The sequence below is a fragment of the Plectrocnemia conspersa genome, unplaced genomic scaffold (genome assembly GCF_051122295.1).
Source record: "Plectrocnemia conspersa isolate PC_06_02 unplaced genomic scaffold, ASM5112229v1 ptg000013l, whole genome shotgun sequence".
In the NCBI taxonomy this organism is placed as follows: domain Eukaryota; kingdom Metazoa; phylum Arthropoda; class Insecta; order Trichoptera; family Polycentropodidae; genus Plectrocnemia; species Plectrocnemia conspersa.
In genome coordinates, this window is record NW_028277177.1 from 25,024,093 (window position 1) to 25,046,726 (window position 22,634).

Consider the following 22,634-nt stretch of genomic DNA (forward strand, 5'->3'; position numbering starts at 1 on the left):
AGCTGATAGATTGTTTGGGTTGGATTATTTTCAATTTCTGTGTTCAATATGTCTTTACCCAATTTTGCAGTTCTTCCACGTCCAGGACTGTTATTAATATTTAAATCTCCCATCCAATTTGTTTTAAACAATATCTGTCACTTACCAAAAACTAATACGTCCCCTAATACATCACTAATATTTTTTGTTTCAATAGCAAATATTAAAAAAATGTCGCATAGATTCAAAAAGTAATGACGGCTAGGTCCGGCATCCGCGACTAGGGCTTATTCGCCATGCCGGTTTGTGCGTTCAAACGCAGTTAACATTGACAATTTTACAATAGGATATGCAAGACAAATATATCGCGAAACTGCAACTACTTCACAAATTTATTGTTTCAGAGAAATTATTTGGTAAAAACACAATAAAATTACTATTTAAAACTAACGATTATATATTTTTAGTGTTTTTAAATACCCCTTATTTTTCAGTCATGCTCAGAAATTCGCTCTATTTGAACCAAACATTAGCTTTGAGCCTTTCTAGTGTCAACTGAAAACTAAGCCGAGTTACAATGGCGTTCATTAAAACCGGTATAATCTTATGATATCTAAGTAACAATTAAAATGTTTGCTGCACAGACAATATCATTACTCCGTGAAATTGATTTATGTTAAAAATAGCAGTTTGAAACGAAGCTTATTGTATTCATTAATGACATGCATTTCACGGTTTCCCGACAAAACGTTTTAAACGTTTTATACATTGCAGAAGCTGACACACAAAACGACGAAGGAACATTTGACATGATACAATGTGAAGTTGAGGTAATGAACCATAATATATTAAACTTGTTAACACATGTAATATTAAATAATCTTTTCTTTTCAAGTTTTTCAATGCTAAAGGAGAATACGATAACAGTGAAGTTACGCACATAGACGACATGTTCGAAACAGGTTAGACATTAAACAGTATTCAGTAACGTTATTTCTATTTATACAATCATTTGATTTCAGAAACGCACGATGTTAAGGATGTACTTGAGGCGAATACTATCAGTTTGGATATTTTATCTCATCAAATTAACAACACCGCCAAAGTAATAGTCGAAAAGATTTCGTTTTTCATATATTTCAATATTTACAACTTACTTATAGAATATAATTTTATTTAGGAATTAGAAATAGAAAAACGTACTCAATTTCAACATGATGATACCAATAAAAATGAGTTTGAAATATGTGGTAAAACATTAGATTCTAAAAAACGTCTCACACAACATTTGTTAACTCATAGCGACAATCGTGATATTGAATATGAAAAAGGTGGAAAATCATTCCATTATAAAACCTTACTTGCAAAACATATGATTACTCATAGTGACGTTCGTGCCTTTAAATGTAAAAAATGTAGTAAAGCTTTCAAATCTCAAAAATACCTTTCAAAACATATGCGAATTCATAAGGTTTCTGCCTTTGAATGCGAAAAATGTGGAAAAGCATTTAAATGCAATAGCTACCTTTCACGACATCTGGTAATTCATAGCGATGTCTGTAACTTTGAATGTGAAACATGTGGTAAAGCATTCCATTACAAATGCAACCTTGCAAGACATATGATTACTCATAGCGATGTTCGTGGCTTTGAATGTGAAAAATGTCATAAAGCATTTAAATTTCAACAGTATCTTTCATCACATATGCAAACTCATGGAAACTATTATGCCTTTAAATGTGAAAGATGTAATAAAACATTTAAACTTCGACACAATCTTGCATCACATATGCGAATTCATACAGACATTCTTGCCTTTGAATGTGAAAAATGTGGTATAGCATTCAAATCTCAATACAAGCTTTCATCACATATGAAAATTCATAAATTTGAGGGTGAAAAATTTGATAAAGCATTCAAATCTCAAAACAGGCTTTCATCACATATGCATATTCATAGAGACATTCGTGCTTTTAAATGTGAAAAATGTGGAAAAGCATTCCATTTTAAAAACAGACTCGCAAGACATATGACTACTCATAGCGATGTTCACAACTTTGAATGTGAAAAATGTGGTAAAGCATTTAAATATCAACAAAATCTTTCATCACATATGCAAACTCACAGAAACGTTTATGCCTTTGATTGTAAAAGGTGTGATAAAGTATTTAAATTTCGAAGGTATCTTTCAAAACATATGCAAATGCATAGTGACATTCATGCCTTTGAATGTGATAATTGTGGAAAAGCATTCCGTTATAAAGACAACCTTGCAAGACATATGATTACTCATAGTGATGTTCGTGGCTTTGAATGTGAAAAATGTGGTAAAGCATTCAAATCTCAACAGTATCTCTCATCACATATGCAAACTCATAGAAACGATTATGCCTTTAAATGTGAAAAATGTAGTAAAACATTTAAACTCCGACAAAATCTTGCATCACATATGCGAATTCATAAATTTGAATGTGAAAAATGTGGTAAAGCATTCAAATCTCAATACAAGCTTTCATCTCATATGAAAATTCATAAATTTGAATGTGAAAAATGTGGTAAAGTATGTAAATCTCAAAACAAACTTTCATCACATATGAAAATTCATAAATTTAAATGTGAAAAATGTGGTAAAGCATTCAAATCTCAAAACAGGCTTTCATCACATATGCATATTCATAGAGACATTCGTGCCTTTAAATGTGAAAAATGTGGAAAAGCATTCCATTTTAAAAGCAAACTCGCAAGACATATGACTACTCATAGCGATGTTCACGACTTTGAATGTAAAAAATGTGGTAAAGCATTCAAATATCAACAAAATCTTTCATCACATATGCAAACTCACAGAAACGTTTATGCCTTTGATTGTAAAAGATGTGATAAAGTATTTAAATTTCGAAGTTATCTTTCAAAACATATGCAAATGCATAGTGACATTCATGCCTTTGAATGCGATAATTGTGGAAAAGCATTCCGTCATAAAAACAACCTTACAAGACATATGATTACTCATAGCGATGTTCGTGGCTTTGAATGTGAAAAATGTGGTAAAGCATTCAAATCTCAACAGTATCTCTCATCACATATGCAAACTCATAGAAACGATTATGCCTTTAAATGTGAAAAATGTAGTAAAACATTTAAACTCCGACAAAATCTTGCATCACATATGCGAATTCATAAATTTGAATGTGAAAAATGTGGTAAAGCATTCAAATCTCAATACAAGCTTTCATCTCATATGAAAATTCATAAATTTGAATGTGAAAAATGTGGTAAAGTATGTAAATCTCAAAACAAACTTTCATCACATATGAAAATTCATAAATTTAAATGTGAAAAATGTGGTAAAGCATTCAAATCTCAAAACAGGCTTTCATCACATATGCATATTCATAGAGACATTCGTGCCTTTAAATGTGAAAAATGTGGAAAAGCATTCCATTTTAAAAGCAAACTCGCAAGACATATGACTACTCATAGCGATGTTCACGACTTTGAATGTAAAAAATGTGGTAAAGCATTCAAATATCAACAAAATCTTTCATCACATATGCAAACTCACAGAAACGTTTATGCCTTTGATTGTAAAAGATGTGATAAAGTATTTAAATTTCGAAGTTATCTTTCAAAACATATGCAAATGCATAGTGACATTCATGCCTTTGAATGTGATAATTGTGGAAAAGCATTCCGTCATAAAAACAACCTTACAAGACATATGATTACTCATAGCGATGTTCGTGGCTTTGAATGTGAAAAATGTGGTAAAGCATTCAAATTTCAACAGTATCTTTCATCACATATGCAAACTCATAGAAACGATAATGCCTTTAAATGTGAAAGATGTAATAAAACATTTAAACTTCGACGCAATCTTGCATCACATATTCGAATTCATAAATTTGAATGTGAAAAATGTGGTAAAGCATTCAAATCTCAAAACAGGCTTTCATCACATATGCATATTCATAGAGACATTCATGCCTTTGAATGTGAAAAATGTGGAAAAGCATTCCATTATAAAAGCACACTTGCAAATCATATGATTACTCATAGCAATGTTCGTGACTTTGAATGTGAAAAATGTGGAAAAACATTCCATTTTAAAAACAGACTAGCAAGACATATGACTAGTCATAGCGATGTTCGTGACTTTGAATGTGAAAAATGTGGTAAAGCATTCAAATATCAACAAAATCTTTCAGCACATATGCAAACTCATAGAGACATTTATGCCTTTGTATGTGAAATATGTGGTAAAGCATTTAAATCTCAAAGGAATCTTTCAAGACATATGCAAATTCATACTGACCTTCATGCCTTTAAATGTGAAAATTGTTGAAAAGCATTTCATTCTAAAAGCGGACTTGCAAATCATATGATTGCTCATAGCGATGTTCATGCCTTTTAATGTAAAAAATGTGGAAAAGCATTTAAATATAAATCCAAACTTACAAAACATATCCAAACTCATAGTGCTGATTTTGACTGAATGTGAAAAATGTGGAGAAGAATTTAAATATAGAATATACCCTTTAAAACATCCAGTAACTCATAGTGATATTCGTGATTGAATGTAAAAATTATGAAAAAAAAACAATATGATATCTGCTATCACAAATAACGATATTTACGACTTTGCCTAAAAAATTATTAAAATATAGAATCTCATTTTCACAGCATATGAAAACTCTTTTGTACATTAGATTATTCCTACGATCTCGGGGAAATCGTTCTGGCTAGAAAACTTCATTTAAAGATCTCGGAACAAGTAATAGCTAAAAATCACTTAATCATAATTATGCAGAATCAATCATACAGGATGATTCCTATGTTGGCAACAATGTAAGTCGGACATCTGTCAATAATCATGCGGGTTTAAAGTGTCAAATGTTAGTTTGCAACAATACATTTACGAAATGGATCGCTTAACCACCTGAGCGGTGGTTAAGCGATCATTCAAATTATTCAATTGTTCTACAGAAATAACAATTTTGTTCAAATTGTGTTTCGAAATTTACGGGAAGTTATGGTCAATTTCAACGTCCTACTGAGCGAACAATTCGTAATGTAGTGAAAAAGTTTGAAGAGAGTTGGGGTAAGGCCTGTGCATCATGGCGCCCGCTAGTGAAAGTGTGGCTGAAGACCCAGAATTGTTGATGCGTTGGCGTTCACAACTTTTGGGCTTTTTTTATGGCTCCTTTTGGTGCATTTTATATCTGGACTTGCAACATACACCCGTATAAAATTCATATAAAAGCCAGTAAGCAAACATGCTCACTAAGATGGGGTCAGGACGATTTTATCAATTTTTTCATTCAATAACTTAAATAAAAAACTGCGAAAATTTTATTTTTAAATACATAAGCAGAACTTTGGGGTGGGGGAATTATTATCACAATGTTCAATATAATTGCCATTATTTTGTAATAAAAAGCAGCACTATATACACATGGCGGATTTTTCCGCGCCAGAGAATTGGCTGTCACTGCCGTTCCTATGGTAGCACACTGAAGTAAATTAGAGCTTATACATTAAATGGAAAAATAAACGCCTGGTGAATTTTCCGTTGGATGTAGCTGTGCAACCACCGATTGACTGATGTGTTAGAAGAAAAAGAGACAAATGATTTTGGTAAGTCCATACTTTCTCACATATACTATAGTCTATTTATTTTCAAGAGTCAGTGCGCAAGAACATTGTTTAACGCGTAATCAAAATGTGCTCTTAAATTTCTGCCTTGTGCTTGGTCGTTCTCAATGAAACGATTGATCTTACGGCGAACGACCAATCACAGGGCAGAAATTTAAAAGCATGTTATGATTACGCGTTAAACAATGTTCTTGCGCACTGACTCTTGAAAATAAATAGACTATATGTACTATATAATGTTAAAAAAATCGATTTTGAGATTCTAGAAGTGGCAGTGACCACACTCTAGTGGCACAAGATCTTTACTCACATTGCAGGCGTTTCTGGATTTAATTATTTATTTGTTTTTTATTGTGACGACCATGGTGGGGTATTATTAACAAATGTTGTATTTGTAATAATATAAACATTGGAAAATTAGTAACAATGTCATGTTTTTTAAGAAGTTTTATTATGCTTGTAACTTACTTCTAGTGTTACAATAATATTTTACATTTAAATAGAAGGCGGCACATTTGACAATTATCTGTTGTCGATCTCATGGTGATCAGAATGTCCTTATATCATGGACATCTGCCAGTAAACCCTTCCTACACTTGAAACAAAATATCTACATAGAATGTTTCTCAAATTGTTTGCTTTGAGGCCTCCTCTTGTAGTATTCTCTACTGGAATATCTTCCAGCTCCATAATTGCCGTTGTATCCTCAATCATGTATCCGTTTCTATCAATAATAATGCAAGCTTTAAAACAATATCATTAGCAAATTGTGGTTGAACATTAAAGGTTTGATGGAATATTCTCCATTTGTTGCTGAGGATACCGAACGTGCATTCTTTGTACTTTCTTGCTCGGCACAATCGATAGTTAAAGATTATCTTTTCGACTGTTAAATGTACCCCAGCATAAGGCCTTATCGAATGTTTATGTAGCCCAAATGCTGCATCACCAAAAAAAATAATGCTCTTTCTGTAATAGATTTTTTGAACTGATTTCTATTGATTTCCACATCTGAGTCTGTTTTAAAAATCAACGAGTCACAGTCTTTTCCGTAGCTACCAATATGCACAAAAAACCGGTGCTTACTATCTAAACATATCCTTCTTGCTGTTATGATTTCTGAATAATCAAGGTCGGTGAAAATACGTCTACTTGTTAGATATCTGAAAAACGAAAAAAATATTATTTTATTGTTTACGTAGCTAATGTCTTAGACTTAAATGGTACTTAATGTTTTTTTTTAGGTAAGGAAGTGGTGAAACGATAGATACATCTATGTGATGCCATTGCCAAGGTTGAAAAGAGGGCAAAAAAAAGCAAAACCGATGGTTCTTGGCAACAACCTCCTGAGAACACAAAACATGAAGTAAGCCTAACGATTGGAACAAAGAAAAAAGCTCTCCGATACTCAACAACGAAGGAAAAACTAAGAAAATAGATTTGAAGATTGTAAAAGCATTGGAAAAAACTGAATCTGAGAAACTAAACTCCCAAATGACCTTCTGTCGCAGTTTGCTGATGCATACAGAGAATTTTGATAGTAATGAATGGCTTCAATTCCAAATAAAGGTTTTTTGGGACATTTCCAATATTAAAAATCAAATGGTTGCAGCTCCTCACTATCAAAGTTACATTGCACAATCCACTTCCCAGTTCCAGCAACAGAGCCAATCAAAGCCATACCATTCCTAACCACAGGCTTTTCCACAGCCACTTCAACAATATTTCACAACTCCTATAACTTCGCACTACTCACAACCTCCACATCTCCCACCTTTCGACCCACCATCGATTCCCTCAGTTTCTACTCAAAATGCACTGCCTACTCCACCATACCAACATACCAAAATGAAAGACAAAAATATTGCTGAGTACGTTGGCGAAAAAGACTGGAAAAAAGTTATTCAGTAAAATCCTAGTTCATCTAGAACATTGGACGTCAATTTCTAATTGTATATTTGTGTATATAAAGGTCTATTAATAAATTTTGTATGTGTTACAGAATTATATCAATAAATTCCTTTACATTTAAAACTATTTTGTAAATGATTATCCCACACACTAAATAAAAGGTGTTATAATAACTATGTACAGAAGTAATTATGCGTAAAATAAGTTTAAAAAAATCGACAAGATGGATATATTGAAGATTTATGTTTACAAAAAAAAACGATTATCTCAAAATATAATAAAAAAGTACATTTTTTTATTGAAAGTTAGATACAATTTTTTAAGTTTTACATTTGACGTAAACATTGTAATAAAATAAAAATTACAATTTAAAAATGTAGAAAAATTTGAGCTTTCACGGTAGTTCATGTCTGGGACCATTAATTGATAAGAATACATAGACTGATTGTATGATAGAAAACATTAACGATCTCTGGTATATTATTAATCGTGTTGATGAGACCAATTGATCATACAATCATGTTTTCCAAAACTACATTTTTGATAACTGTTGCAGTGACTGAGCATCTAACTTTCCCATATTAAAGGTCTAGAGGTTTTTCCCAAACCAAACGTCAGATAATGTGGATCTGATCTCTTTGTAAGATATCTCTGGATTCTTCGACCATCAATGCCCAGTAGGGTCAAAGTGAATCAACTGCATTCTTTCTAAGAATATTTGCAAAACTGTAAAACATATCATTCTGATACTCGGCTGGCGTGTAGTGTTCATATTTTGCACAAAGTATTTCTTGTAGTTGAAAAATCTCACTCATAATTTCGAGTAATTCCACAAAATTTCTTTTGGTTTACCTGGTTCGTCTTTTTTTAATTTTGAGGTCTCTGAAATTATAACTGTCTCCAGGCGTCTTAGGACCAGATAAGACAGCGTTCGTAGCACTAAATTTAATTTTGTATATATTTGTTTTCGTTTGATCACTTTATAAAAATATTTTTTAGTAATAATTATAAATTTGAAATGTCACTTTCAATATTTCATAAGCAATTCCTTACATTAAATAAGTAGAAACAGTTACATAATTATTTAGTATATTATAATATAATTTAATATATTTAGTATATTTTTTTCTCAACCGGCAATCTTCGGGCGTTCGGACGCTCTCGCGCGTATGCCCCGTACTTTGTAAACGTCATGTAAAGTATTTTTAATCGTCAATAAAAACATTACTGCAGCGGCTCAATCTGTGTCTAATTGCCACCCGCCACTTCCTGTCGCCAAAGTTTATTCATATTAAAAAATACATAAATAGTACATATTCAAAATACATAAAAACAACAAATAATTAACAAAAATAGCTAATATAACAAACAGCAATCCCAATTTATCATATTGGTCTGTAAAAAGAATAAAATTAAAATCTAACATTAAAATTTTTCAAAAACATTTTTTATAAAAATCAATTCACGAAATATGCAAGTGATTTTATATGCGAATTAAATTTAAATTATGCCGCAAAAATTTTACATCCCGTTTTGCATTCCCACCTAGTCTGGCGCCCAGAGACATATGTCCACATTAGCTACGCCTTTGACAGTCTAATTGCCGCAAATTACAATCCGTACACCAAAATACACCCAATTATCTGAGCCATTTTAAAATATGCTTTCTTATTGTGGATTTACAACATTAATATTTTTCTTTTTGTCAAATATTTAGCTATAAATATAATATGTAATACAAATGCACTCGGTAAAATTACCATTAAATTATTCGTTAAAATTACCATTTCAAACAAACGATTGAAATTTAATGTTTTTAAATCCCTCTAATTATCAGTCATGCTCAAAAATTCGTTCTATTTGAACCATACATAAGCTGTGCGACATTCTAGGATTGACTGACAACTCCAAGCTGCGCTATAATGGCGTTTATTAAAACCGGTATAATATCACTATTCCGTGAAATTGAAAATTGTAAAACTTTACATACTTAATCTTTGCAGAAGCTGATATTCAAAATGATAAACAAACACTTGACACTATGAAATGTAAAGATGAGGTAAAAAACCATAATATGTGAAACTTGTTAACGCATGTGATATTAAATATTTTTTTCTTTTCAAGCTTTTAAATGTTAAACGCGAATACGATAACAGTGAAATTACGCACATAGACGATATGTTCGAAACAGGTTAGACATTAAACAGTATTTAGTAATGTTTCAATATATTTCAACTATTATTTGTCTTCAGAAATGCACGATGTTAAGGATGTACTTATGGCGAATACTATCAGTTCGAACAGTTTATCTCATCAAATTAACAACACCACCCAAGTAATAGTCGAAGAGATTTCGATTTCAAATTTAAATATTCACACTTTATTTAAAGAATACAATTTTAATTTTAGGAACTAGAAATAGAAAAATGTACTCAATTTCAACATGATGATTCCAATAAAAATGAGTGCGACACAAATGGTAAAACATTAGATTTTAAAAAACGTCTCACACGACATTTGTTAACCCATAGCGACAATCGTGATATTGAATATGAAGAAGGTGAAAAATCATTCCATTATAAAACTGTACTTGCAAAACATATGATTACTCATAGTGATGTTCGTGCCTTTAAATGTGAAAAATGTGGTAAAGCATTCAAATCTCAGTACAAGCTTTCATCACATATGAAAATTCATAAATTTGAATGTGAAAAATGTGCTAAAGCATGTAAATCTCAAAACAAACTTTCATCACATATGAAAATTCATAAATTTGAATGTGAAAAATGTGGTAAAGCATTAAAATCTCAAAACAGGCTTTCATCACATATGCATATTCATAGAGACATTCGTGCTTTTAAATGTGAAAAATGTGGAAAAGCATTCCATTTTAAAAACAGACTCGCAAGACATATGACTACTCATAGCGATGTTCACAACTTTGAATGTGAAAAATGTGGTAAAGCATTTAAATATCAACAAAATCTTTCATCACATATGCAAACTCACAGAAACGTTTATGCCTTTGATTGTGAAAGGTGTGATAAAGTATTTAAATTTCGAAGGTATCTTTCAAGACATATGCAAATGCATAGTGACATTCATGCCTTTGAATGTGATAATTGTGGAAAAGCATTCCGTTATAAAGACAACCTTGCAAGACATATGATTACTCATAGCGATGTTCGTGGCTTTGAATGTGAAAAATGTGGTAAAGCATTCAAATCTCAACAGTATCTTTCATCACATATGCAAACTCATAGAAACGATAATGCCTTTAAATGTGAAAGATGTAATAAAACATTTAAACTTCGACGCAATCTTGCATCACATATTCGAATTCATAAATTTGAATGTGAAAAATGTGGTAAAGCATTCAAATCTCAAAACAGGCTTTCATCACATATGCATATTCATAGAGACATTCATGTCTTTGAATGTGAAAAATGTGGAAAAGCATTCCATTATAAAAGCACACTTGCAAATCATATGATTACTCATAGCAATGTTCGTGACTTTGAATGTGAAAAATGTGGAAAAGCATTCCATTTTAAAAACAGACTCGCAAGACATATGACTACTCATAGCGATGTTCGTGATTTTGAATGTGAAAAATGTGGTAAAGCATTCAAATATCAACAAAATCTTTCAGCACATATGCAAACTCATAGAGACATTTATGCCTTTGTATGTGAAATATGTGGTAAAGCATTTAAATCTCAAAGGAATCTTTCAAGACATATGCAAATTCATACTGACCTTCATGCCTTTAAATGTGAAAATTGTGGAAAAGCATTTCATTCTAAAAGCAGACTTGCAAATCATATGATTGCTCATAGCGATGTTCATGCCTTTTAATGTAAAAAATATGGAAAAGCATTTAAATATAAATCCAAACTTACAAAACATATCCAAACTCATAGTGCTGATTTTGACTGAATGTGAAAAATGTGGAGAAGAATTTAAATATAGAATATACCCTTTAAAACATCCAGTAACTCATAGTGATATTCGTGATTGAATGTAAAAATTATGAAAAAAAAACAATATGATATCTGCTATCACAAATAACGATATTTGCGACTTTGCCTAAAAAATTATTAAAATATAGAATCTCATTTTCACAGCATATGAAAACTCATTTGTACATTAGATTATTCCTACGATCACGGGGAAATCGTTCTGGCTAGAGAAACTTCATTTAAAGATCTCGGAACAAGTAATAGCTAAAAATCACTTAATCATAATTATGCAGAATCAATCATACAGGATGATTCCTATGTTGGCAACAATGTAAGTCGGACATCTGTCAATAATCATGCGGGTTTAAAGTGTCAAATGTTAGTTTGCAACAATACATTTACGAAATGGATCGCTTAACCACCGCTCAACCCATTCAAATTATTCAATTGTTCTACAGAAATAACAATTTTGTTCAAATTGTGTTTCGAAATTTACGGGAAGTTATGGTCAATTTCAACGTCCTACTGAGCGAACAATTCGTAATGTAGTGAAAAAGTTTGAAGAGAGTTGGGGTAAGGCCTGTGCATCATGGCGCCCGCTAGTGAAAGTGTGGCTGAAGACCCAGAATTGTTGATGCGTTGGTGTTCACAACTTTTGGGCTTTTTTTATGGCTCCTTTTGGTGCATTTTATATCTGGACTTGCAACATACACCCGTATAAAATTTATATAAAAGCCAGTAAGCAAACATGCTCACTAAGATGGGGTCAGGACGATTTTATCAATTTTTTCATTCAATAACTTAAATAAAAAACTGCGAAAATTTTATTATTAAATACATAAGCAGAACTTTGGGGTGGGGGAATTATTATCACAATGTTCAATATAATTGCCATTATTTTGTAATAAAAAGCAGCACTATATACACATGGCGGATTTTTCCGCGCCAGAGAATTGGCTGTCACTGCCGTTCCTATGGTAGCACACTGAAGTAAATTAGAGCTTATACATTAAATGGAAAAATAAACGCCTGGTGAATTTTCCGTTGGATGTAGCTGTGCAACCACCGATTGACTGATGTGTTAGAAGAAAAAGAGACAAATGATTTTGGTAAGTCCATACTTTCTCACATATACTATGTACTATATAATGTTAAAAAATTCGATTTTGAGATTCTAGAAGTGGCAGTGACCACACTCTAGTGGCACAAGATCTTTACTCACATTGCAGGCGTTTCTGGATTTAATTATTTATTTGTTTTTTATTGTGACGACCATGGTGGGGTATTATTAACAAATGTTGTATTTGTAATAATATAAACATTGGAAAATTAGTAACAATGTCATGTTTTTTAAGAAGTTCTAGTGTTACAATAATATTTTACATTTAAATAGAAGGCGGCACATTTGACAATTATCTGTTGTCGATCTCATGGTGATCAGAATGTCCTTATATCATGGACATCTGCCAGTAAACCCTTCCTACACTTGAAACAAAATATCTACATAGAATGTTTCTCAAATTGTTTGCTTTGAGGCCTCCTCTTGTAGTATTCTCTACTGGAATATCTTCCAGCTCCATAATTGCTGTTGTATCCTCAATCATGTATCCGTTTCTATCAATAATAATGCAAGCTTTAAAACAATATCATTAGCATATTGTGGTTGAACATTAAAGGTTTGATGGAATATTCTCCATTTGTTGCTGAGGATACCGAACGTGCATTCTTTGTACTTTCTTGCTCGGCACAATCGATAGTTAAAGATTATCTTTTCGACTGTTAAATGTGCCCCAGCATAAGGCCTTATCGAATGTTTATGTAGCCCAAATGCTGCATCACCAAAAAAAATAATGCTCTTTCTGTAATAGATTTTTTGAACTGATTTCTATTGATTTCCACATCTGAGTCTGTTTTAAAAATCGACGAGTCACAGTCTTTTCCGTAGCTACCAATATGCACAAAAAAAAACGGTGCTTACTATCTAAACATATCCTTCTTGCTGTTATGATTTCTGAATAATCAAGGTCGGTGAAAATACGTCTACTTGTTAGATATCTGTAAAACGAAAAAAATATTATTTTATTGTTTACGTAGCTAATGTCTTAGACTTAGATGGTACTTAAGGTTTTTTTTTTTAGGTAAGGAAGTGATGAAACGATAGAAACATCTATGTGATGCCATTGCCAAGGTTGAAAAGAGGGCAAAAGAAAGCAAAACCGATGGTTCTTGGCAACAACCTCCTGAGAACACAAAACATGAAGTAAGCCTAACGATTGGAACAAAGAAAAAAGCTCTCCGATACTCAACAACGAAGGAAAAACTAAGAAAATAGATTTGAAGATTTTAAAAGCATTGGATAAAACTGAATCTGAGAAACTAAACTCCCAAATGACCTTCTGTCGCAGTTTGCTGATGCATACAGAGAATTTTGATAGTAATGAATGGCTTCAATTCCAAATAAAGGTTTTTTGGGACATTTCCAATATTAAAAATCAAATGGTTGCAGCTCCTCACTATCAAAGTTACATTGCACAATCCACTTCCCAGTTCCAGCAACAGAGCCAATCAAAGCCATACCATTCCTAACCACAGGCTTTTCCACAGCCACTTCAACAATATTTCACAACTCCTATAACTTCGCACTACTCACAACCTCCACATCTCCCACCTTTCGACCCACCATCGATTCCCTCAGTTTCTACTCAAAATGCACTGCCTACTCCACCATACCAACATACCAAAATGAAAGACAAAAATATTGCTGAGTACGTTGGCGAAAAAGACTGGAAAAAAGTTATTCAGTAAAATCCTAGTTCATCTAGAACATTGGACGTCAATTTCTAATTGTATATTTGTGTATATAAAGGTCTATTAATAAATTTTGTATGTGTTACAGAATTATATCAATAAATTCCTTTACATTTAAAACTATTTTGTAAATGATTATCCCACACACTAAATAAAAGGTGTTATAATAACTATGTACAGAAGTAATTATGCGTAAAATAAGTTTAAAAAAATCGACAAGATGGATATATTGAAGATTTATGTTTACAAAAAAAAACGATTATCTCAAAATATAATAAAAAAGTACATTTTTTTATTGAAAGTTAGATACAATTTTTTAAGTTTTACATTTGACGTAAACATTGTAATAAAATAAAAATTACAATTTAAAAATGTAGAAAAATTTGAGCTTTCACGGTAGTTCATGTCTGGGACCATTAATTGATAAGAATACATAGACTGATTGTATGATAGAAAACATTAACGATCTCTGGTATATTATTAATCGTGTTGATGAGACCAATTGATCATACAATCATGTTTTCCAAAACTACATTTTTGATAACTGTTGCAGTGACTGAGCATCTAACTTTCCCATATTAAAGGTCTAGAGGTTTTTCCCAAACCAAACGTCAGATAATGTGGATCTGATCTCTTTGTAAGATATCTCTGGATTCTTCGACCATCAATGCCCAGTAGGGTCAAAGTGAATCAACTGCATTCTTTCTAAGAATATTTGCAAAACTGTAAAACATATCATTCTGATACTCGGCTGGCGTGTAGTGTTCATATTTTGCACAAAGTATTTCTTGTAGTTGAAAAATCTCACTCATAATTTCGAGTAATTCCACAAAATTTCTTTTGGTTTACCTGGTTCGTCTTTTTTTAATTTTGAGGTCTCTGAAATTATAACTGTCTCCAGGCGTCTTAGGACCAGATAAGACAGCGTTCGTAGCACTAAATTTAATTTTGTATATATTTGTTTTCGTTTGATCACTTTATAAAAATATTTTTTAGTAATAATTATAAATTTGAAATGTCACTTTCAATATTTCATAAGCAATTCCTTACATTAAATAAGTAGAAACAGTTACATAATTATTTAGTATATTATAATATAATTTAATATATTTAGTATATTTTTTTCTCAACCGGCAATCTTCGGGCGTTCGGACGCTCTCGCGCGTATGCCCCGTACTTTGTAAACGTCATGTAAAGTATTTTTAATCGTCAATAAAAACATTACTGCAGCGGCTCAATCTGTGTCTAATTGCCACCCGCCACTTCCTGTCGCCAAAGTTTATTCATATTAAAAAATACATAAATAGTACATATTCAAAATACATAAAAACAACAAATAATTAACAAAAATAGCTAATATAACAAACAGCAATCCCAATTTATCATATTGGTCTGTAAAAAGAATAAAATTAAAATCTAACATTAAAATTTTTCAAAAACATTTTTTATAAAAATCAATTCACGAAATATGCAAGTGATTTTATATGCGAATTAAATTTAAATTATGCCGCAAAAATTTTACATCCCGTTTTGCATTCCCACCTAGTCTGGCGCCCAGAGACATATGTCCACATTAGCTACGCCTTTGACAGTCTAATTGCCGCAAATTACAATCCGTACACCAAAATACACCCAATTATCTGAGCCATTTTAAAATATGCTTTCTTATTGTGGATTTACAACATTAATATTTTTCTTTTTGTCAAATATTTAGCTATAAATATAATATGTAATACAAATGCACTCGGTAAAATTACCATTAAATTATTCGTTAAAATTACCATTTCAAACAAACGATTGAAATTTAATGTTTTTAAATCCCTCTAATTATCAGTCATGCTCAAAAATTCGTTCTATTTGAACCATACATAAGCTGTGCGACATTCTAGGATTGACTGACAACTCCAAGCTGCGCTATAATGGCGTTTATTAAAACCGGTATAATATCACTATTCCGTGAAATTGAAAATTGTAAAACTTTACATACTTAATCTTTGCAGAAGCTGATATTCAAAATGATAAACAAACACTTGACACTATGAAATGTAAAGATGAGGTAAAAAACCATAATATGTGAAACTTGTTAACGCATGTGATATTAAATATTTTTTTCTTTTCAAGCTTTTAAATGTTAAACGCGAATACGATAACAGTGAAATTACGCACATAGACGATATGTTCGAAACAGGTTAGACATTAAACAGTATTTAGTAATGTTTCAATATATTTCAACTATTATTTGTCTTCAGAAATGCACGATGTTAAGGATGTACTTATGGCGAATACTATCAGTTCGAACAGTTTATCTCATCAAATTAACAACACCACCCAAGTAATAGTCGAAGAGATTTCGATTTCAAATTTAAATATTCACACTTTATTTAAAGAATACAATTTTAATTTTAGGAACTAGAAATAGAAAAATGTACTCAATTTCAACATGATGATTCCAATAAAAATGAGTGCGACACAAATGGTAAAACATTAGATTTTAAAAAACGTCTCACACGACATTTGTTAACCCATAGCGACAATCGTGATATTGAATATGAAGAAGGTGAAAAATCATTCCATTATAAAACTGTACTTGCAAAACATATGATTACTCATAGTGATGTTCGTGCCTTTAAATGTGAAAAATGTGGTAAAGCATTCAAATCTCAGTACAAGCTTTCATCACATATGAAAATTCATAAATTTGAATGTGAAAAATGTGCTAAAGCATGTAAATCTCAAAACAAACTTTCATCACATATGAAAATTCATAAATTTGAATGTGAAAAATGTGGTAAAGCATTAAAATCTCAAAACAGGCTTTCATCACATATGCATATTCATAGAGACATTCGTGCTTTTAAATGTGAAAAATGTGGAAAAGCATTCCATTTTAAAAACAGACTCGCAAGACATATGACTACTCATAGCGATGTTCACAACTTTGAATGTGAAAAATGTGGTAAAGCATTTAAATATCAACAAAATCTTTCATCACATATGCAAACTCACAGAAACGTTTATGCCTTTGATTGTGAAAGGTGTGATAAAGTATTTAAATTTCGAAGGTATCTTTCAAGACATATGCAAATGCATAGTGACATTCATGCCTTTGAATGTGATAATTGTGGAAAAGCATTCCGTTATAAAGACAACCTTGCAAGACATATGATTACTCATAGCGATGTTCGTGGCTTTGAATGTGAAAAATGTGGTAAAGCATTCAAATCTCAACAGTATCTTTCATCACATATGCAAACTCATAGAAACGATAATGCCTTTAAATGTGAAAGATGTAATAAAACATTTAAACTTCGACGCAATCTTGCATCACATATTCGAATTCATAAATTTGAATGTGAAAAATGTGGTAAAGCATTCAAATCTCAAAACAGGCTTTCATCACATATGCATATTCATAGAGACATTCATGTCTTTGAATGTGAAAAATGTGGAAAAGCATTCCATTATAAAAGCACACTTGCAAATCATATGATTACTCATAGCAATGTTCGTGACTTTGAATGTGAAAAATGTGGAAAAGCATTCCATTTTAAAAACAGACTCGCAAGACATATGACTACTCATAGCGATGTTCGTGATTTTGAATGTGAAAAATGTGGTAAAGCATTCAAATATCAACAAAATCTTTCAGCACATATGCAAACTCATAGAGACATTTATGCCTTTGTATGTGAAATATGTGGTAAAGCATTTAAATCTCAAAGGAATCTTTCAAGACATATGCAAATTCATACTGACCTTCATGCCTTTAAATGTGAAAATTGTGGAAAAGCATTTCATTCTAAAAGCAGACTTGCAAATCATATGATTGCTCATAGCGATGTTCATGCCTTTTAATGTAAAAAATATGGAAAAGCATTTAAATATAAATCCAAACTTACAAAACATATCCAAACTCATAGTGCTGATTTTGACTGAATGTGAAAAATGTGGAGAAGAATTTAAATATAGAATATACCCTTTAAAACATCCAGTAACTCATAGTGATATTCGTGATTGAATGTAAAAATTATGAAAAAAAAACAATATGATATCTGCTATCACAAATAACGATATTTGCGACTTTGCCTAAAAAATTATTAAAATATAGAATCTCATTTTCACAGCATATGAAAACTCATTTGTACATTAGATTATTCCTACGATCACGGGGAAATCGTTCTGGCTAGAGAAACTTCATTTAAAGATCTCGGAACAAGTAATAGCTAAAAATCACTTAATCATAATTATGCAGAATCAATCATACAGGATGATTCCTATGTTGGCAACAATGTAAGTCGGACATCTGTCAATAATCATGCGGGTTTAAAGTGTCAAATGTTAGTTTGCAACAATACATTTACGAAATGGATCGCTTAACCACCGCTCAACCCATTCAAATTATTCAATTGTTCTACAGAAATAACAATTTTGTTCAAATTGTGTTTCGAAATTTACGGGAAGTTATGGTCAATTTCAACGTCCTACTGAGCGAACAATTCGTAATGTAGTGAAAAAGTTTGAAGAGAGTTGGGGTAAGGCCTGTGCATCATGGCGCCCGCTAGTGAAAGTGTGGCTGAAGACCCAGAATTGTTGATGCGTTGGTGTTCACAACTTTTGGGCTTTTTTTATGGCTCCTTTTGGTGCATTTTATATCTGGACTTGCAACATACACCCGTATAAAATTTATATAAAAGCCAGTAAGCAAACATGCTCACTAAGATGGGGTCAGGACGATTTTATCAATTTTTTCATTCAATAACTTAAATAAAAAACTGCGAAAATTTTATTATTAAATACATAAGCAGAACTTTGGGGTGGGGGAATTATTATCACAATGTTCAATATAATTGCCATTATTTTGTAATAAAAAGCAGCACTATATACACATGGCGGATTTTTCCGCGCCAGAGAATTGGCTGTCACTGCCGTTCCTATGGTAGCACACTGAAGTAAATTAGAGCTTATACATTAAATGGAAAAATAAACGCCTGGTGAATTTTCCGTTGGATGTAGCTGTGCAACCACCGATTGACTGATGTGTTAGAAGAAAAAGAGACAAATGATTTTGGTAAGTCCATACTTTCTCACATATACTATGTACTATATAATGTTAAAAAATTCGATTTTGAGATTCTAGAAGTGGCAGTGACCACACTCTAGTGGCACAAGATCTTTACTCACATTGCAGGCGTTTCTGGATTTAATTATTTATTTGTTTTTTATTGTGACGACCATGGTGGGGTATTATTAACAAATGTTGTATTTGTAATAATATAAACATTGGAAAATTAGTAACAATGTCATGTTTTTTAAGAAGTTCTAGTGTTACAATAATATTTTACATTTAAATAGAAGGCGGCACATTTGACAATTATCTGTTGTCGATCTCATGGTGATCAGAATGTCCTTATATCATGGACATCTGCCAGTAAACCCTTCCTACACTTGAAACAAAATATCTACATAGAATGTTTCTCAAATTGTTTGCTTTGAGGCCTCCTCTTGTAGTATTCTCTACTGGAATATCTTCCAGCTCCATAATTGCTGTTGTATCCTCAATCATGTATCCGTTTCTATCAATAATAATGCAAGCTTTAAAACAATATCATTAGCATATTGTGGTTGAACATTAAAGGTTTGATGGAATATTCTCCATTTGTTGCTGAGGATACCGAACGTGCATTCTTTGTACTTTCTTGCTCGGCACAATCGATAGTTAAAGATTATCTTTTCGACTGTTAAATGTGCCCCAGCATAAGGCCTTATCGAATGTTTATGTAGCCCAAATGCTGCATCACCAAAAAAAATAATGCTCTTTCTGTAATAGATTTTTTGAACTGATTTCTATTGATTTCCACATCTGAGTCTGTTTTAAAAATCGACGAGTCACAGTCTTTTCCGTAGCTACCAATATGCACAAAAAAAAACGGTGCTTACTATCTAAACATATCCTTCTTGCTGTTATGATTTCTGAATAATCAAGGTCGGTGAAAATACGTCTACTTGTTAGATATCTGTAAAACGAAAAAAATATTATTTTATTGTTTACGTAGCTAATGTCTTAGACTTAGATGGTACTTAAGGTTTTTTTTTTTAGGTAAGGAAGTGATGAAACGATAGAAACATCTATGTGATGCCATTGCCAAGGTTGAAAAGAGGGCAAAAGAAAGCAAAACCGATGGTTCTTGGCAACAACCTCCTGAGAACACAAAACATGAAGTAAGCCTAACGATTGGAACAAAGAAAAAAGCTCTCCGATACTCAACAACGAAGGAAAAACTAAGAAAATAGATTTGAAGATTTTAAAAGCATTGGATAAAACTGAATCTGAGAAACTAAACTCCCAAATGACCTTCTGTCGCAGTTTGCTGATGCATACAGAGAATTTTGATAGTAATGAATGGCTTCAATTCCAAATAAAGGTTTTTTGGGACATTTCCAATATTAAAAATCAAATGGTTGCAGCTCCTCACTATCAAAGTTACATTGCACAATCCACTTCCCAGTTCCAGCAACAGAGCCAATCAAAGCCATACCATTCCTAACCACAGGCTTTTCCACAGCCACTTCAACAATATTTCACAACTCCTATAACTTCGCACTACTCACAACCTCCACATCTCCCACCTTTCGACCCACCATCGATTCCCTCAGTTTCTACTCAAAATGCACTGCCTACTCCACCATACCAACATACCAAAATGAAAGACAAAAATTTTGCTGAGTACGTTGGCGAAAAAGACTGGAAAAAAGTTATTCAGTAAAATCCTAGTTCATCTAGAACATTGGACGTCAATTTCTAATTGTATATTTGTGTATATAAAGGTCTATTAATAAATTTTGTGTGTTACAGAATTATATCAATAAATTCCTTTACCTTTAAAACTATTTTGTAAATGATTATCCCACACACTAAATAAAAGGTGTTATAATAACTATGTACAGAAGTAATTATACGTAAAATAAGTTTAAAAAAATCGACAAGATGGATATATTGAAGATTTATGTTTACAAAAAAAACGATTATCTCAAAATATAATAAAAAAGTACATTTTTTTATTGAAAGTTAGTTAGATACAATTTTTTAAGTTTTACATTTGACGTAAACATTGTAATAAAATAAAAATTACAATTTAAAAATGTAGAAAAATTTGAACTTTCACGGTAGTTCATGTCTGGGACCATTAATTGATAAGAATACATAGACTGATTGTATGATAGAAAACATTAACGATCTCTGGTATATTATTAATCGTGTTGATGAGACCAATTGATCATACAATCATGTTTTCCACAACTACATTTTTGATAACTGTTGCAGTGACTGAGCATCTAACTTTCCCATATTAAAGGTCTAGAGGTTTTTCCCAAACCAAACGTCAGATAATGTGGATCTGATCTCTTTGTAAGATATCTCTGGATTCTTCGACCATCAATGCCCAGTAGGGTCAAAGTGAATCAACTGCATTCTTTCTAAGAATATTTGCAAAACTGTAAAACATATCATTCTGATACTCGGCTGGCGTGTAGTGTTCATATTTTGCACAAAGTATTTCTTGTAGTTGAAAAATCTCACTCATAATTTCGAGTAATTCCACAAAATTTCTTTTGGTTTACCTGGTTCGTCTTTTTTTAATTTTGAGGTCTCTGAAATTATAACTGTCTCCAGGCGTCTTAGGACCAGATAAGACAGCGTTCGTAGCACTAAATTTAATTTTGTATATATTTGTTTTCGTTTGATCACTTTATAAAAATATTTTTTAGTAATAATTATAAATTTGAAATGTCACTTTCAATATTTCATAAGCAATTCCTTACATTAAATAAGTAGAAACAGTTACATAATTATTTAGTATATTATAATATAATTTAATATATTTAGTATATTTTTTTCTCAACCGGCAATCTTCGGGCGTTCGGACGCTCTCGCGCGTATGCCCCGTACTTTGTAAACGTCATGTAAAGTATTTTTAATCGTCAATAAAAACATTACTGCAGCGGCTCAATCTGTGTCTAATTGCCACCCGCCACTTCCTGTCGCCAAAGTTTATTCATATTAAAAAATACATAAATAGTACATATTCAAAATACATAAAAACAACAAATAATTAACAAAAATAGCTAATATAACAAACAGCAATCCCAATTTATCATATTGGTCTGTAAAAAGAATAAAATTAAAATCTAACATTAAAATTTTTCAAAAACATTTTTTATAAAAATCAATTCACGAAATATGCAAGTGATTTTATATGCGAATTAAATTTAAATTATGCCGCAAAAATTTTACATCCCGTTTTGCATTCCCACCTAGTCTGG

At 31.8% G+C, this 22,634-nt stretch overlaps 3 protein-coding genes across 5 annotated transcripts; all 3 read left to right on the forward strand.

Moving 5' to 3' along the window:
• The first annotated feature begins 507 nt into the window (after positions 1–507).
• LOC148227675 (uncharacterized) lies at positions 508–7,668 on the forward strand. Of its 2 annotated transcripts, XM_088202305.1 has the most exons (7): positions 508–575; positions 754–809; positions 875–941; positions 1,002–1,084; positions 1,160–1,891; positions 2,613–5,616; positions 6,879–7,668. In XM_088202305.1, the coding sequence occupies exons 1-6, from the start codon at positions 557–559 to the stop codon at positions 2,730–2,732; spliced, it is 1,077 nt and encodes a 358-aa protein (XP_088058431.1). In that variant the 5' UTR covers positions 508–556; the 3' UTR covers positions 2,733–5,616; positions 6,879–7,668. The 2 variants fall into 2 exon arrangements, with proteins under 2 accessions (XP_088058431.1, XP_088058430.1); XM_088202304.1 differs by having other exon boundaries at positions 1,160–5,616.
• A 1,744-nt stretch (positions 7,669–9,412) lies between these two features.
• LOC148227676 (uncharacterized) lies at positions 9,413–14,263 on the forward strand. Its single transcript, XM_088202316.1, has 6 exons — positions 9,413–9,486; positions 9,549–9,604; positions 9,670–9,736; positions 9,798–9,880; positions 9,955–12,616; positions 13,646–14,263. The coding sequence occupies exons 1-5, from the start codon at positions 9,468–9,470 to the stop codon at positions 11,401–11,403; spliced, it is 1,674 nt and encodes a 557-aa protein (XP_088058442.1). The 5' UTR covers positions 9,413–9,467; the 3' UTR covers positions 11,404–12,616; positions 13,646–14,263.
• Positions 14,264–16,179: 1,916 nt separating this feature from the next.
• On the forward strand, positions 16,180–21,200 carry LOC148227677 (uncharacterized). Of its 2 annotated transcripts, XM_088202315.1 has the most exons (7): positions 16,180–16,253; positions 16,316–16,371; positions 16,437–16,503; positions 16,565–16,647; positions 16,722–16,791; positions 19,187–19,383; positions 20,413–21,200. In XM_088202315.1, exons 1-6 carry the CDS (start codon positions 16,235–16,237, stop codon positions 19,261–19,263), a joined length of 372 nt encoding a protein of 123 aa, XP_088058441.1. In that variant the 5' UTR covers positions 16,180–16,234; the 3' UTR covers positions 19,264–19,383; positions 20,413–21,200. The 2 variants fall into 2 exon arrangements, with proteins under 2 accessions (XP_088058441.1, XP_088058440.1); XM_088202314.1 differs by having other exon boundaries at positions 16,722–19,383.
• The last annotated feature ends 1,434 nt before the right edge of the window (positions 21,201–22,634 follow it).